This window comes from Neomonachus schauinslandi, chromosome 8 (assembly GCF_002201575.2).
Source record: "Neomonachus schauinslandi chromosome 8, ASM220157v2, whole genome shotgun sequence".
Taxonomy (NCBI): Eukaryota; Metazoa; Chordata; class Mammalia; order Carnivora; family Phocidae; genus Neomonachus; species Neomonachus schauinslandi.
This window is the reverse complement of record NC_058410.1, coordinates 72,653,405-72,672,077: the sequence shown is the minus strand read 5'-3', so window position 1 is coordinate 72,672,077 and position 18,673 is coordinate 72,653,405. Positions and strand designations below refer to the sequence as shown.

General features: G+C 37.1%; 1 protein-coding gene across 12 annotated transcripts in view; it reads right to left on the bottom strand.

Annotated features, from left to right (window-relative positions):
- The window catches only part of SNX14 (sorting nexin 14), a 92,414-nt gene that overhangs the window by 56,812 nt on the left and 16,929 nt on the right, over window positions 1–18,673 (bottom strand). For 5 of the 12 annotated variants that reach the window (XM_021693572.2, XM_044917557.1, XM_021693573.2 and 2 more), the window contains exons 2-6: window positions 16,705–16,825; window positions 16,115–16,191; window positions 15,953–16,031; window positions 12,191–12,234; window positions 9,813–9,900 (exon numbers count right to left, since the gene is read on the bottom strand). The exons of 1 other annotated variant lie outside the window; for it this stretch is intronic. In XM_021693572.2, coding sequence (XP_021549247.1) covers window positions 9,813–9,900; window positions 12,191–12,234; window positions 15,953–16,031; window positions 16,115–16,191; window positions 16,705–16,825 — 409 coding nt within the window. The remainder of the gene's footprint in view (window positions 1–9,812; window positions 9,901–12,190; window positions 12,235–15,952; window positions 16,032–16,114; window positions 16,192–16,704; window positions 16,826–18,673) is intronic. 6 more of the 12 variants (XM_044917552.1, XM_044917550.1, XM_044917551.1 and 3 more) reach the window with 3 other exon arrangements.

Genomic DNA, 18,673 nt, shown 5'->3' with positions numbered 1-18,673 from the left:
TCTTGTCCTCAATGACTATAGGTTGCTGTAATATTTATCAAATAAACTGGATGTTTTCATTTACAAACATTTTATAAAATCTTGTCTTCTGAGAATACTCATGAAAATTTTCCCTTTTAAGTTCCATTTTAGAGACTTCAGGTCAGAATCAAAATGGTAAAATAATGGGCTCATCACTAAACTTTAATTAAAAAAACCAAAAAACAAAAAAAAACCACTGTGGATGATTCTTTGTTTTCATTATCCCCCAAACTGCCAATTTATATTATTTAGGCAATGGTATCAGGGACAGAACATTGTACTAAGATGACCAGGCATAATCATTGGCCCATTGACTACTACTTCTGACACTTTGACAAAGGTACTTTCTATAAAATGGGTATGATAATGATCCACTTATCTGCTGGGACAGTGATGCAGATAAAATGAAAAGAAAGGATAGAAAGTTTAACCATCCAGAAAACAGAAGAAAATATTCGCAAATCATATGTATGAACTCTTACAACTCAATAATACATAGACAACCCAGTTAAAAAATAGGCAAAGAATCTGAATAGACATCACTCCAAAAAAAAAGATATACAAATGGCCAATAAGCAAATGAAAAGATGTTCAATGTCATAAGTCATCAGGTAAATGCAAATCAAAGCCACAATGAGACCACTTCATACCCATTAGGCATGGTTGGAATAAAAAAACGAGATAACAACTAGTTCTGGCAAGGATAGAGAGAAATCAGAACCCTCATATACTACTGATGGGAATGTAAAAAATGGTGCAGCCACTTTGAAGAGTCTGGCCGTTAATCAAAAACTTAAATAGAGTTACCATTTGACTCAACAATTATACTCCTAAGTATATACGAAAGAAAAATGAAAACATATATCCCTACAACCATCAAAAACACTTGTACACAAATGCTATGGCAGCATTATCCATAATAGCAAAAAAGTGGAAATAATCCAAATGTCCATCAACAGATGGATGAATAAACAAAATATGGCATATCCACACACAATGGAATATTATTTAGACATAAAAAAAGAAAGAAGTACTGATACATGCTACATCATTAACATGGATGAACTTTGGAAACATTATGCCAAGTCAAAATAACCAATCAGAACAGGCCACATATTACATGATTCCATTTATATGAAATGTCTAGAATAAACAAATCTATAGAGACAGAAAGTAGACTGGCTATTGGCTAGATCTAAGAGGATGAGAGAACAAGGGATTATGGCTAAAGGGTATGAGGTCTCTTTGTGGGTGATAAAAATGCTGTAAAATTGTGGTGATGGCTGTGTAAATCCAGAAATATGCTAAAAACCATTGAATTATACACTTTAAATAGGTGAACTGTCTGGTATACAAAGTAGACCTCAATAAAGCTGTTACCAAAAAATACATATAACGCAATCCAAGTATGAAGTACTATGATTTTAAAATCACTAGGCTATCGCAAAGCCTAACTGAGCAGAGCTATTCTACTAAGTAATACCTATAAATTTATTGTAATGAGTCAGCTTTTTGATCATTTTATTTGACTTTAAGTTGTAATTTAAGTGGCTTATCACCAATCAATTGATATTTTTACCAAATCTTTTACTCCAGTTAAATAATCTATACAGCTGCCTGAGACATTTATTAAACAAGATGAATAATTTTATCAACTTGTTTCTATTTATAAAATGGTTAAAAAAAACTCATACCAAAAAAAAAAAAGGTGAACAGAAAGAAATGCACAGAAAGAACCAAAAATCAGCATCAACCCACCATGAAAGTAAGAGTTAACAGTGATAAGGATATATATGTGCCGTTAATATATGTATTAACAAGCTTTAATATGTGAGCTTTGTTTTCAATGTGGAAAAATACCACATATATTATTTTCCAGCCTCTTCCACTTGATTATGTAAGAAAAATAATTTCTCATGTAAATAAGTACTAGTCTATAAAATGATTTTTCATAGCTGCACAGAATTCTGTAATTGGCATATACTATATATATATATATTTTTTTTTTTTTTTAGATTTTCTTTATTTACTTGAGAGAAAGAGAGAGAGAGAGACAGCACATGAGAGGGGGAGGGTCAGAGGGAGAAGAAGACTCCCCGCTGAACAGGGAGCCCGATGCGGGACTTGATCCTGGGACTCCAGGATCATGACCTGAGCTGAAGGCAGTCACTTAACCAACTGAGCCACCCAGGAGCCCCGGCTTGTAATATATTTTAATCAACAATCTTATCATTAGACGTCAGCTTTTCTTTTCAGTTTTCCTTATTATAAATTATACTACAATGAATCTCTGGGCATACATTTTTACATACATGTGTAATTATTTCTTTAAAATATATTAACAAAAACAGAACTAAACTTGGGAGTATAGACATTTTTAAGTCTTTTAATAAAGATTACCAAACTGCCTTCCAGTATAAGAATTATACCAATTTGAGATTAAGAATTCCTCATATCAGTGAGATCATATGATACATGTCTTTCTCTGATTGATGGGAGGGATGGGGTGGCTGGGTGACAGACACTGGGGAGGGTATGTGCTATGGTGAGCACTGTGAATTGTGTAAGACTGATGAATCACAGACCTGTACCTCTGAAACAAATAACACATTATATGTTAAAAAAAAAAAAAAAAAAAGATAGTAGGAAGGGAAAAATGAAGGGGGGGAATCGGAGGGGGAGACGAACCATGAGAGACTATGGACTCTTGAGAAACTGAGGGTTCTGGGGGGGGTATGGGTTAGCCTGGTGATGGGTACTAAGAGGGCACATATTGGAGGGGGGAAAGATGGTGGAGGAATAGGGGACCCTATTTCAACCGGTCCCGGGAATTGAGCTGGATATCTACCAGACCACTCTGAGCACCCACGAAACCAGTCTGAGATGTAAGAAAATCTGGATCTCTACAAACAGAATATCGCAGGCAGTTGGTTTTGAGGTACGAAGCAGGGAGCCATGATTCCGCGGGCAGATATCGGAGTATAAACGGCAGCGGGAGGGTGCCTGGACGTGGGGATCCTACACCACCGGTGAGCGACAGCCTCACTCGCTGGGGACGGGGCACAGACCCACAGACCAGCAGTGGCGGGGATAGGACTTAAGGGCAGCCCCTGGGGCGGGAACCGGGAGCAGCGGGGTCACATGTGCGAACTGGGAGCGGCTGGCATTTTTAGAAGCACAAAGGGCAGAGACGTGCCCCGAACTGGAGGCAGGACTGGGAGCACTGCGGAGGGGTGCACGACCCAGGACGCTGCAGTTTATAGCAGTACTGACAGAAACGGAGACGGTGTGGCCTGGAGAGCTCACTGAAGAACAGACTGAGGTCTCTCTGCTCTGAGGCAGAGGGTTGGAAACAGTCTCTTCTGCGCTGACTTGCAGAACAGATGCGGAAAGCTGCCAGAGAAAGCCTCCAGAGAACAAAAGCCCCCAAAACTGATTCCCGCTGAGCCCATCCCCCGCCACAGGGGGACAGCGCAACTCCGCCCAAACAGGGTTGTATGAGTAACAGCGCGGCAGGCCCGTCCTGCAGAAGACAGGCTGGGAAAACAAGAGGCCAGCAACCCTAAGGTCCCAAGAATACAGGTGCATCTTGCTTGGGTTCTGGTCAATAATTTGGACTCTATACATTCCTTCAAACACCCATCAACAGAATGACTAGGAGGAGGAGCCCCCAAAACAGAAAAGACTCAGAGATTATGACTTATGCTGCAGATTTACAAATGGATGCAGATATAACCAAGATGTTGGAGATGGAACTCAGGCTAGCAATTGTGAAAACAATGGCTAGAATGGAAAAATCAATTAATGGCAACACAGAGTCTCTAAGGGCAGAAATGAAAGCTGAATTGGCAGAACTTAAAAATGCTATCAATGAGATCCAATCTAGATAATCTAACAGCTAGGGTAAGTGAGGCAGAAGAGCGAATAAGCGACCTGGAAGACAATATAATAGATAAAAAGGGAAAAGAGAAGGCCAGGGAGAAACAACTCAGAATCCATGAAAATAGAATCAGAGAAATAAGTGACACCATGAAGCGTTCCAATGTCAGAATAATTGGAATCCCGGAGGGAGTGGAGAGAGAGAGGACTAGAAGATGTATTTGAGCAAATCGTAGCTCAGAACTTCCCTAATCTGGGGAATGAAACAAACATTCAAGTCCTAGAGGCAGAGAGGACCCCTCCCAAGATCAAGGAAAACAGGGCAACACCCCAGCATGTAATAGTAAAACTTGCAAAACTGGGCGCCTGGGTGGCTCAGTCCATTAAGGGACTGTCTTCGGCTCAGGTCATGATCCCAGGGTCCTGGGATCGAGTCCCACATCGGGCTCCCCGCTCTGCGGGGAGCCTGCTTCTCCCTCTCCCACTCCCCCTGCTTGTGTTCCCTCTCTCGCTGTGTCTCTCTCTGTCAAATAAATAAATAAAATCTTAAAAAAAAAAAAAACTTGCAAATCTTAGAACCAAGGAAACCATCTTAAGGGCAGTTAGAGGGAAGAGATTCCTTACGTACAGAGGGAGGAACATCAGAATAACGTCAGACCTATCCACAGAGACCTGGCAAGCCAGAAAGGCCGGGGAAGACATATTCAGGGTACTAAATGAGAAGAACATGCAGCCAAGAATACTTTATCCGGCAAGGCTTTCATTTAGAATGGATGGAGAGATGCAGAGCTTCCACGACCGGCAGAAACTGAAAGAATATGTGACCACTAAGCCGGCCCTGCAAGAACTATTAAGGGGGGTTCTATAAAAGGAGAAAGACCCCAAGACTGATCTACAACAGAAATTTCCAGGGACAATCTATAAAAACAACGTCTTCACAGGCAACATGATGACAATTAATTCATATCTTTCAATAATCACTCTCAACGTGAATGGCATAAACGCTCCCATAAAACGGCACAGGGTTGCAGACTGGATAAAAAGACAAGACCCATCCATATGCTGCCTACAAGAGACTCATTTTGAACCTAAAGATACATCCAGACTGAAAGTGAAGGGATGGAGATTCATCTTCCATGCCAGTGGACCTCAAAAGAAAGCTGGGGTAGCAATTCTTATATCAGACAAATTAGATTTTAAACTAAAGTCTGTAATAAGAGACACAGAAGGACACTCTATCATTCTTAAAGGGTCTATCCAACAAGAAGATCTAACAATTGTAAATATCTATGCCCCCAACATGGGAGCAGCCATCTACATAACCCAACTGTTAACCAAAATAAAGAGTCATATTGATAACAATACATTAATTGTAGGAGACCTCAATACTCTACTCTCAGCAATGGACAGATCATCTAGGCAGAAAATCAACAAGGGAACAAGAGCTTTGAATGATACATTGGACCAGATGGACCTCACAGATATTTACAGAACATTCCATCCTAAAACAACAGAATACTCATTCTTCTCGAGTGCACATGGAACTTTCTCCAGAATAGACCACATACTGGGTCACAAATCAGGTCTCAACCGATACCAAAAGACTGAGATTATTCCCTGCATATTCTCAGACCACAGTGCTCTAAAACTGGAACTCAATCACAAGAAAAAATTTGGCAGAAATTCAAACACTTGGAAGCTAAAGACCACTCTGCTCAAGAATGTTTGGGTTAACCAGGAAATCAAAGAAGAACTTAAACAATTCATGGAAATCAATGAGAACGAAAACACATTGGTCCAAAACCTATGGGATACTGCGAAGGCGGTCCTAAGGGGGAAATACACAGCCATCCAAGCCTCACTCAAAAAAATAGAAAAATCCCGAATTCACCAACTAACTCTACACCTTAAAGAACTAGAGAAAAAGCAACAAAGGACGCCTAAGCCACGCATTAGAAGACAATTAAAATTAGAGCAGAAATCAATGAATTAGAAACCAGAAACACAGTAGATCAGATCAACGAAACCAGAAGTTGGTTCTTTGAAACAATAAGATCGATAAACCACTGGCCAGATTTATCCAAAAGAAAAGAGAAAGGACCCAAATTAATAAAATTATGAACGAAAGGAGAGAAATCACGACTAACACCAAGAAAATAGAAACAATTATTAGAAATTATTATCAACAACTATATGCCAATAAACTGAGCAATCTGGATGAAATGGAGGCCTTCCTGGAAACCTATCAGCTGCCAAGACTGAAACAGGAAGAAATTGACAACCTGAATAGGCCAGTAACCAGTAACGAGATTGAAGCAGTGATCAAAAACCTCCCAAAAAACAAGAGTCCAGGGCCTGCTGGATTCCCTGGAGAATTCTACCAAACATTCAAAGAAGAAATAATACCTATTCTACTGAAGCTGTTTCCAAAAATAGAAACAGAAGGAAAACTTCCAAACTCATTCTGTGAGTCCAGCATTACCCTAATCCCCAAACCAGGCAAAGACCCCATCAAAAAGGAGAATTTCAGACCGATATCCCTGATGAATATGGATTACAAAATCCTCAACAAATCCTAGCTAACAGGATCCAACAATACATTAAAAGGATCATCCACCACGACCAAGTGGGATTTATCCCCGGATGCAAGGTTGGTTCAACATTCACAAATCAATCAATGTGATAGAACACATTAATAAGAGGAGGGAGAAGAACCATATGGTCCTCTCAATTGATGCAGAAAAAGCACTGGACAAAATACAACATCCTTTCCTGATTAAAACTCTTCAGAATATAGGGATAGAGGGAACATTCCTCAAGTTCATAAAATCCATCTATGAAAAACCCACAGCGAATATCCTCCTCAATGGGAAAAAGCTGAGAGCCTTTCCCTAAAGATCAGGAACACGTCAAGGATGCCCACTCTCGCCACTATTGTTCAACATAGTATTAGAAGTCCTAGCAACAGCAATCAGACAACAAAAAGAAATAAAAAGTATTCAAATTGGCAAAGAAGAAGTCAAACTCTCTCTTTTCACAGACGACATGATACTTTATGTGGAAAACCCAAAAGACTCCACCCCAAAATTACTAGAACTCATCCAGCAATTCAGTAATGTGTCAGGATACAAAATAAATGCACAGAAATCAGTTGCTTTCTTATACACTAACAATGCAACTGTAGAAAGAGAAATTAGAGAAACGATTCCATTTACAATAGCACCAAAAACCATAAGATACCTCGGAATAAACCTAACCAAAGAGGTAAAGGATCTATACTCTAGGAACTACAAAACACTCCTGAAAGAAATTGAAGAAGACACAAAAAGATGGAAAAATATTCCATGCTCAGGGATCAGAAGAATAAACATTGTTAAAATGTCTATGCTACCCAGAGCAATCTATACCTTCAATGCCATCCCGATCAAAATTCCAATGACATTTTTCAAAGTGCTGGAACAAACAATCCTAAAATTTGTATGGAATCAGAAAAGACCCCGAATCGCCAAGGAAATGTTGAAAAACAAAGCTGGGGGCATCACGTTGCCCGATTTCAAGCTATACTACCAAGCTGTGATCACCAAGACAGCATGGTACTGGCACAAAAACAGACATACAGACCAATGGAACAGAATAGACAACCCAGATATGGACCCTCAACTCTATGGTCAAATAATCTTTGACAAAGCAGGAAAAAACATGCAATGGAAAAAAGACAGTCTCTTCAATAAATGGTGCTGGGAAAATTGGACAGCCACATGCACAAGAATGAAACTCGACCATTCTCTAACACCACTCACAAAGATAAACTCAAAGTGGATGAAAGACCTCAATGTGAGACAGGAATCCATCCAAATCCTAGAGGAGAACATAGGCAGTAACCTCTTTGACTTTACCCACAGCAACTTCTTTCAAGATACATCTCCAAAAGCTAGTGAAACAAAAGCAAAAATGAACTTTTAGGACTTCATCAAGATAAAAAGCTTCTGCACAGCAAAGGAAACAGTCAGCAAAACAAAGAGGCAACCCACAGAATGGGAGAAGATATTTGCAAATGACACTACTGATAAAGGGCTGGTATCCAAGATCTATAAAGAACTTCTCAAACTCAACACCCAAAAAGCAAATAATCAAGTCAAAAAGTGGGCAGAAGATATGAAGAGACACTTCTCTGAAGAAGACATACAAATGGCTAACAGACACATGAAAAAATGCTCATCATCATTAGCCATCAGGGAAATCCAAATCAAAACCACATTGAGATACCACCTTACACCAGTTAGAATGGAAAAAATGGACAGGGAAAGAAACAAGAAATGTTGAAGAGGTTGTGGAGAAAGGGGAACCCTCTTACACTGTTGGTGGGAATGCAAGTTGGTACAGCCACTTTGGAAAACAGTGTGGAGGTGCCTCAAAAATTTAAAAATAGAGCTACCCTATGACCCAGCAATTGCACTACTGGGTATTTACCCCAAAGACACAGATGTAGTGAAAAGAATGGCGATATGCACCCCAATGTTCATAGCAGCAATGTTCGCAATAGCCAAACTGTGGAAAGAGCCGAGATGCCCTTCAACAGATGAATGGATAGAGAAGATGTGGTCCATTTATACAATGGAATATTACTCAGCCATCAGAAAGGATGAATACCCAACTTTTACCTCCACAATGATGCGCCTGGAGGAGATTATGCTAAGTGAAATAAGTCAAGTAGAGAAAGTCAATTATCATAGGGTTTCACTTATTTGTGGAACATAAGGAATAACATGGAGGACATTAGGAGAAGGAAGGGAAAAATGGGGGGGGGGGAATTGGAGGGAGAAATGAACCATGAGACTATGGACCTGAGAAATAAACAGGGTTTTAGAGGGGAGGGGGGAAGGGGGAATGGTTAGCCCGGTGATGGGTATTAAGGAGGGCACGTACTGCATGGAGCACTGGGTGTTATATGAGAACAATGGATCGTGGATCACCACATCAAAAACCAATGATGTACTGTATGGTGACTAACATAACATATTAAAATTAAAAAAAAAAAAAAGAAAATGTTAAAAAAAAAAGGGCACGTATTGAATGGAGCACTGGGTGTTACACACAAACAATGAATCATGGAACACTACATCAAAAACTAATGATGTAATGTATGGTGATTAACATAACATAATAAAATAAAACTAAATTAAAAAAAAAGAATTATACCAATTTGGATTTGTACTTGCTTTGCCTGTTTCCCCGCAATCACCCTTACTAGACATTATCATTCTTTATCATTCCCAATCTGACAGGCAACAGAATAGCACCTCATCAAAAAACGATATTTATTTGATGTGAGACAACATATTTTCAATATTTATTGGCCATTTTTCTATTTTTCTTTGGTGAACTGCTTATTCATATTTTTTGCATATCTTTTCTATAGTGGTTGACTATATTGTTAATTTCTCAAGAAAGTATAGAAACATTTAACAAGATTTATCTTTATTTACTAATTGCAGATATATGCCAATTCTATCAAATGGACAAGGCAGTATACAAGCATGTGTGTCTACAGCCAACACACCATAACTATATATAGGCAAAGACCCAAACATAAACATAATATGGCTTAAAAAATTTTTTTAAAAAGTAGATCATAATCATCACCATTTACCCAGTAAATTCATCTAACAGGAACATGACTTTTTTTTTATACCTGTCTTTTTATTTCTAATTACCACAAATCAAGATAAAGCATTAAAGAAAGCACAATTTATCAATGAATTAAAAGTGACCCATTTATATTTTAATCTAAAAAAATTAAAAGTGAAGAAAAAATACATACAGTATAGGATAAAGTAAAACTAAGATTTTTAAAAATCTCTTTAGTATTAATGAAACCCCAAATTCCCAAATTTCTCATTATAAATATATACCTTGTGAATCCTTCGAATTAAGACAGATGCAAAAAACCGTAATGTAATTCTCAGTTCATCAACAAAGGACTCATCATCTGTTACATCCCTTCAATTAAGGAGAAAAGCAAGCATTTAAAAGCTCAGAGAAATACACAGCTACTCCTTCTAGAAACCAAGGAAAGTTTAGAACTTCCTCTTCTTTTTCATTTATTTATCCTATTTTTCTTTGCTTTTTTAACAAATAATGCATTACATTACAGAATTAAAAATAAAAATGTACAAAGAAAAAATAAACATCTCCCATAATTCTAGTACCAAGACATAATCATTATTAACTAAATTGTAGTATATATTTCCCTGTAGACAACCACATGTACAAAGTCGTATTTTTACAATACTCCAATCATTTTCTAAGCATTATCAAAGAAATTTCTAAGAAATAAAGAATAATTTCGGAGGAGTAACAAATTAATACAACCTCTTAAATTAGTTTAATATATTTATAGTTAATAATATAAACTAATTCTAAAAGGTAAAAAAAATATGTGTTCTATTTGAGAAAGAAAATAAGCTGAAACTCAAACATTTTTAAACAGAAATTTTGACAACCTTCTTCTGAGGAGTTACTTTTCATTTTCCTGAAGTCTTGAGGTCCTAGAAGAATTAGGACACTTCCCTAATCAAAGCAAGCAAGAAAGGTATATATAATGATGATATTCTGAATTTGAAGATGGTACTATTAAATCCCTTGGCAGAATAAAGAAGATAACTGTATCAACCAAGCCTCCCACTATTAATCCCAAGGAAGTGACTATTTCAGCAACAATAACTACACTGAGGAGAAAATACATACTTTATCATTTAGAAATACAGCCAGCTCTTATGAAGAGTCAGAACATGGGTGGGGGTGGGGGGAGTCTTCACAAGAGGATTCATTTTAGAAAAAGACTTACTATCAGCTTTACTTAAATGGCAAATGCCCCATATTTAAGACAGAATCCAACATAAAAATATTAATTTTCATAGCTTTTCAGGAAAATATGGCATATAAACTGGATATTAAGTTTAATAATATAGAGCATCTCATCTACTAGCATTTTTTTCTTTTTAAAGATTTATTTATTTGACAGAGAGAGACACAGCGAGAGAGGGAACACAAGCAGGGGGAGTGGGAGAGGGAGAAGCAGGCCCCCCGCCGAGCAGGGAGCCCGATGTGGGGCTCAATGTGGGGCTCGATCCCAGGACCCTGGGATCATGACCTGAGCCGAAGGCAGACGCTTAACGACTGAGCCACCCAGGCGCCCCATCTACTAGCATTTTTTAATGAGAAAATTCAAAATATATAAAATTAGTATATATGCCTTTAAATATTACATCTATAAGTCATATAGGTGTAAGTGTTCAAATATGTAACTAAATACATGATGGTTTTGTAAGAAAACATTTATTTATTAAATATATATCTTAATTTCTGATTCTCAAACTAGATTAATTTTACAGATCTAAACTATTTTCTATATCCTGCAAGGCAAAGGGCACTTGTATATCCATAGCAGATACTAAAAATAAAGTTACTTTGGAAAAAACATTAATATTCTAGGAAAATTCTATTAAAATTATCTTTCAATTTAGTGAAACATCTGAATATAAACTTTCCTCTAACTGTACAATTATTTCAAATGTAAAAAGTGCATATAAAATATCAAATTGGGGTGCCTGGGTGGCTCAGTCGGTTGGGCATCTGCCTTTGGCTCAGGTCATGATCTCGAGGTCCTGGGATCAAGCCCCACATCGGGCTTCCCTACTCAGTGAGGAGTCTCTTCTCCCTCTTCCTCTGCCCCTCTCTTCCCACTCCCCACTTGTGCTCTCTGCTCTCTCTCTCAAATAAATGAATGGAATCTTTAAAAGAAACAACAAAGGACCATGGAATGCTTCCCAAATCACTTTAAAAAATAAAATTAAATTAAAAAATAAAATAAAAAATTAAATCACTCCATTTAGGAGTGATGAGGAATTCTCTAAGTTAATTTTCTTTCAAAAAGCAGTCAAGGTTTTTTCTTCTTTGCTATCACTAAACTGTTAAATGATTGCCTAGATCTATGGTTCTTACTAGGGCTAATTATGCCTCTCAGGTTACATATGGCAATCTCTGAAGATACTTTTGGTATCACAAATAAAAGGATGAGGGGGTGCTACTAGTATCTCATGTGAAAAGGCCAGGGGTTCTACTAAATATCCTATAATGCACAGGACAGCCCCCCACAACAAAGAATTACTTGGCCTAAAACGTCAATAGTGTCAAAGCTGAGAAATCCTGGCCACTGTTGGTAACACAATTTCATTAGCACACTTAATTATATTCACTAAAGAAAAAAGGTCTTATAGAGAGAACATACCTGTACCACGGATAAACAAAGTTTTCCAACACTAATTCAAGAACCTGCATAAAAATTAGTTTTTAAAGAAAAATCAGATTAATTAACTAATTCTAGGAAAATAAGCCATACTACCAAGTAATATATATTACCAAGAACCAATTTCATTATCCCAAATATTGACATCTAATATCATACTTTCACATGACATATATTGTCAACCTTACATGTTTGTTGTGATGATCAAAAGGAACATGAGAAAACACTACGAAAACCATAAAACTCCATAAAAAGAAACAATACTGTTAGAATGACATACACACATTTATAAACATTCCCACAATTAAAAAAACAAACCAACTTAAATTGTTCCTGACTCTGAAGTTTCACTGAACTAAAAGTTCTATGGAAAGAAGGAAAATAATAGATTAGTCTTTTGAATTCCTAACTCTCTCTACAAATCAGTATTCCCAGAATAAAATGAAGAAACAAGTAGGTCAGACTTACATAAGGGGTCAAAATTAGCTATCAGGGATTGCTTTTGAAGGGAGAATAGAGACTAAAAGGGAGTATGAGGGGGGACTTCTGGGGTGCTAATAATGCTTTGTTTCTTGATCTGGGTGCTGGTTATACAGATATGTTCACTTTGTGAAAATTTTAGCTGTAAATTAAAAATCAGTATATAAATTGTAAGTGAAAAAGTAACAAAACAAAAGAAACGCTGGGTGTTAAACTTTCCATTTCTTTTTTTTTTTTTTAAAGATTTTATTTATTTATTTATTTGAGAGAGAGAGAGAGAGAGAGAGAAACAGCATGAGAGGGGATAGGGTCAGAGGGAGAGGCTCCCCGCCGAGCCGGGAGCCTGATGCGGGACTCGATCCCAGGACTCCGGGACCATGACCTGAGCCGAAGGCAGTCGCTTAACCAACTGAGCCACCCAGGCACCCAAACTTTCCATTTCTTAACTCTGAGTGCAGCATTATGTTAATTTTTAAAAAGACTTGCAACAGTGGGCAGTAACTTTCAAAAGCAGTAGGGAGAGAATGAACAAAGGTATCTAATCTGACTATATGCCTATATTCCTTCTCTGGCAGCAGCAAGGAAGGTTGTAGATTCTCTAAATATTAAGGCAAGATTTGGTTTTTTATTAGAAAAACTAAGCACTAGTGATACAAGTTGGGAAGGTAAGATACAGAGAAACAGGGATATGACACAGAAAGGAGACTAGAAAATTTATCATTAAATAATATTTGGTCTTACTTTAATCCCCACATCCAATCACCAAATATTACTGATTTTACATCCTAAGTAGCTCTTTTCTATAGCTCCACTGTTCAGTCCTTATCTTCTCACCCCTATATTGTAGCAAGAGCCTCTAAACTAGAATCCCTCCTTCCAAACTAGCTCCCGTCCATCCTCCACAGAGCTGCCAAATTAATCTAAAACATATATTCGAACACATCATTCCCCTGCATAAAATCCTCAATTTATCAAACCACAATATATCAGAGTAAGAAAAGTGGAGCTACACTGGTTTTGAAGGGGTAGAAGAAAGCTGCCTGTTAGCAGCTGTGACCATTTACTTCCTTTTCACTTCCCATTGTATCCTATGAGTCACATCTGAAAACTCCAGCTACACACTTCAAAAATCAGTGGCTTCTATGATCAATTAAACTCCTTCAGCAAGGCCCTTTAAGTCTTTTTATGATCAGATTTCTAAAGAGCCATATAAAAACTGGTTAAGAACTAAGTCAGACCCAATTTTTAGAGTAAGTTCTGCTACCAGTCGGTGATGAACTTAAGAAAATTAAAATCCTCTAGGGGCGCCTGGGTGGCTCAGTTGGTTAAGCGACTGCCTTCGGCTCAGGTCATGATCCTGGAGTCCCTGGATCAAGTCCCGCATCGGGCTCCCTGCTCGGCAGGGAGTCTGCTTCTCCCTCTGACCCTCCCCCCTCTCATGTGCTCTCTCTCATTCTCTCTGTCTCAAATAAATAAATAAAATCTTTAAAAAAAAAAAAATTAAAATCCTCTAAAGCCCAGTTTTGGTAAAATCAATAATAGCACCTACTTTATAGGTTGTATGATTACAGAAAATAACGTACAGTAATTAGTACAGTGCCTAATACAGCAAGTAACCAATAAATATTAGCTACTAGAATACAGTCTCTTCAATGTCCACATCCTTCCTCACATTTTGCTTCCAGCTTCAAAGCCTCCCTTTCCTTTCAAAAGCTCTTCCCAAACCCTAAAATACCCTTTCTCACACTATCAGTCTGGCAAACTTGTAGTCATACTTTCTGATTGACCCTCTCAACAGTTATGCATTTCTTCCTCTGTACTAATAATATACATTGTACATTTCTTCCATTATTGCCTGTATTCACACCATGTTGTATTTACCTATTTATATGTCTACCTCCTCTCCTAGACTCAAGTTCCTAGAAGAAAGGAACCATATCTTATTTCTCCTTTTATTCCTGGGGCCTAGTCCAGTTCCTGACTATAGTAAGATCTCAAAAAATTCTTTAAATGTTGGAGCTAATATTTACTGAAAACCAATATGAGCCAGGCAGTAGGCCAAGAGCTTCACATAAGTTTTTTTTTAAGAAATGGATGAAGTGTCAAAGACCCACAAATAGTACTCTTACTAGAGGTCTTCTCTTCAGCAGACCTCAAATCAGCACTCTAATAGAAATGTAATGTGAGCTACATACCTAATCTTACATTTTCTAGTAGCTATATTTTTAAAAAGTAAAAAGGAAACAGGTGAAATTAATTTTATGATATATTTTATTTAACCCAATATATCCAAAATATTATCATTTCAACATGTAATCAATAAAATACATAATAGGATATTTTACATTCCTTTTATCTTACTAAATCCTCAAAATCACATCTCAATTTGGACTGACACATTTCCAAATGTTTATGAACAGCCACATGCGGACAGTGGCTACCATACTGGATAGCATAGTCTTAAATCGAGGAATCTTGAAGATGAAAATGAGGAAGAAAAAAGAAGAAATGAAAAAAAAAAGTGCCAAAAGTTTGGCATTTATGCAGCATACTTTTACCAAAGGATACAAATTGGGGAAAAAAGATAACGAGGCAGGATTCAGATGCCTAATGCTATTCTTCAATTAATTAGCATTCAATTTAATTCAGTATATGTCTACCAACTACCAACAACATATCTGGCACCATACTTGGTGCTGGGAACAAATTAGACCCCATTTACTGCCTTCAAGGACTTGACTCCTTTCTTAGATCAATGGGGAAAACAAGTGTCTAAAAGAAATAACTAAAATATATATGCTACCAAAAAAGTACATATAAAATGTGACTGTAACAAAGATAAGGGAGCATGCTTTCTATTCCTACATTACAGGGAAACAGTGAAAAGTATCCCACTCTCTGCTCTACCCTCCAGCAAGTGTCAAAACTGGGATAATTCAGCAGGACATACTTGCTCCTTCTAGCTCAGGGCTCCTTTTGGAACTACAAAATGGTATTACCCTACCATAAAGATGAGTATTGTTATAAGAATTAAGCAATATCTAGGTAAAACAGTGCTGTCTTCGGCGAAAATGTTCATTTAAATTAGACATGGGATCCAAAAACATTTCTATCTTACCATCTGAGTCACATATTTCATAATAATCAACTACTTAGTTAAGAACTGATTAGATGGCATATATTAAGATGTTCCACAATTAAATTTCCATTGGTATTTAATATTTCCGCTTGAGTATATTTGGCAATGTTAATTAAATCAATTACCTCTGAGAGAGATGCATCAACCTTGGAAGAAATTTTCAGATCTAGCCACGGCTGGTAGTTTTCAAGTAGTAAGGAAGGCCTAAATAGAAAATCATACAATTAAACTGCCTGAAATCCAAAATGTAATTGGAAGGATCAACAAATAAAAAATGTTTAACTTACCTATGCCGTTTACATTTCACTTTACCGCAAACAGCACAACTACGACCTTGAGGAAATAATTCTTGAAGTCCTAACTGCTAAAAAAGGGAAATGGGGAAGGGGAGAGATTTGTCTTAGTTTACACATAATCTTTACTGAAGAGAATCAACTTTTCAAAAGTTTATTAATCAATGTATAAATTCAGAGAATATTTTTTAAATTATTATTTGTCTGCAGTAACACTGAAACCATGCTTTGTAGTAACTACTACTGGCTAAACTGCCAAATAAGAGAGAAAAAATACCCAACTTTGGGAACGTCTGTTTTAATTTATTGTCCTCTGATAGTTAATATGCAGTTAGAGGACACTCTAAAATTATGGATCCCAACTTTTTGAGAAGTATTTTCTTTTTATAGCTCTTTGTAGAGCTGTATACCTTAAAAATATACACATATGTAAATTTCACTTCGCATCATGTTCTGATGTCTTCCATTATTAAATGACAGCAGATGGGTTTTTTAAATCACTGCATTAATATGCTTTCAGTAATATCAAACAGCATAGGTAATATATACTGACTCTTTTCAAAATAAGAACACATAAATTTTACCTTGGGTTTGTATTTTATTGTGAAGAATATATTTGGTAAGAGAGAATCCGGTCCCAATGAGCAATAGAATGTAACAACTCCAGCAACAAATGACCAGAAGATCATTAAAACATGAAGATACCTTAGAAATAAATGAAAATAATTATTACAACCAAAAAAGTATAAAACTAAAGTTGTCCCTTCATTGATTTGACAAGTATTTATTAAGCACCTACCATATCAGACTGAAGACAGATCTCCAATCATGATGTCTGTGATGTATTTATTTAACTATAAGGATCACAGAAAGCATGCTATCAAATGTATACTTCATTTAAAGTATAAGGAGGTAGAAATTCTCAATATTTTACAATTTGGTACCTAAGTTGTTATGTTTGACTAGCTATACTATATTCTTCCAAAATACCTTCCAATGATATTATAGTATTCATACCCCATCAAAATTCTGATTATCTTTCATTAAATCAAAAAAAAAAAAAAACTTTACTGAGTACCTATTATTTTGTGCCACCCAATACTAGGCTCTGGGGATACAGTCAGGAACAGCATTGCCATGTTCTCTATATGCATGGAAAACATGGTCTGGTAGGTAAGTAAATGAGTACAATACAGTGTGGTTATGTGTCTATATTATGACAGAGAAAGCATACATGATATCGGAACACCTCAGGCAGAACATACAATCCAAATTTAAAAGGACAGAAAAGCTTTTTTCAAAGAAAGCAGCTCTGTAGAAAAACTTTAAAGAGTAAGTAGGAGAAACCCAACAGAAGAGAATGGGGTAGACTAATGAGGGACTAAGGAAGAGGCAAGGGAATTCAAACTTGGGAAAACTACATGAACTAAGATCTGAGCATAGCTCCAAGGAAGAAGTGGCTTTAAGATGAATCTTAAAAAAAAACAGGCAGAAGCCAGATAATATGGTGTCATAAAATAAGTCATGTTATCATGTCTCAATACAGGCAGTCCTCATATTGCACAGTCCTGATATGCACAAATTTCCATTACCACGATTTTGTGAAACACCAGTCCCCCAACAACACAGTTCAAATTCCAATTATCACATTGTGTTTATTAACTAGTAACTATATAAAGCACAAATTTTAGTGCTAGTTCTTCCATCCACAAATCACTACGTAGTGAGAAGAGAATGAAGCCAGTCCACAGAAAGAGAAAAAAGGAAGTGAAGAAAGTATCAGTTGTATTTTAAATCCAGGTTCTATGTGTCTCTGAGGCCTAGCTACACTCCAGTTCCTTCTACACTTAAGTAACCTTCCAATGATTCCACGCTTTGCCAAACCTAGTGTGGGTTTAGTTTCTGTCATCTACCACTAAGAGTCTTAAGTAATACCCTGGAGGCGATGAAGATTTTTTTTTTTTTTGATTTTAGGAATTTTTAGAAGGTTTTTTTAAGATTTTATTTATTTATTTGACAGAGAGAGACACAGCGAGAGGGAACACAAGCAGGGGGAGTGGGAGAGGGAGAAGCAGGCTTCCCGCTGAGCAGGGAGCCCAATGTGGGGCTCGACCCCAGGACCCTGGGATCATGACCTGAGCCAAAGGCAGATGCTTAACAACTGAGCCACCCAGGCGCCCAGGAATTTTAGAAGTTTTAAGGAGAGTAATATTGCTAGACTTTATAATCAAAAGACCACTCTGGCTGCAATATGGAGAAGAGCCTAAACTAGAAACATGCAGACTAACTAGAAAGCTGAAATAATCTACCGGAGTCAAAGGATAGCTAGCCTATACTAGGGAAGAGACTTAAAGATAAAAAGCTGATTGTCTTGAAAACATTTAGGAGGAAGAATTAAGAGGACTAAGTTGTTGATTAATGTGAGCAGAAGGGATAGGTAAGAAATCAGTTCTCAAGAAATGGGCAGAAGACATGAACAGACATTTTTCCAAAGAAGACATCCAAATGGCCAAAAGACACATGAAAAAGTGCTCAATATCGCTCGGCATCAGG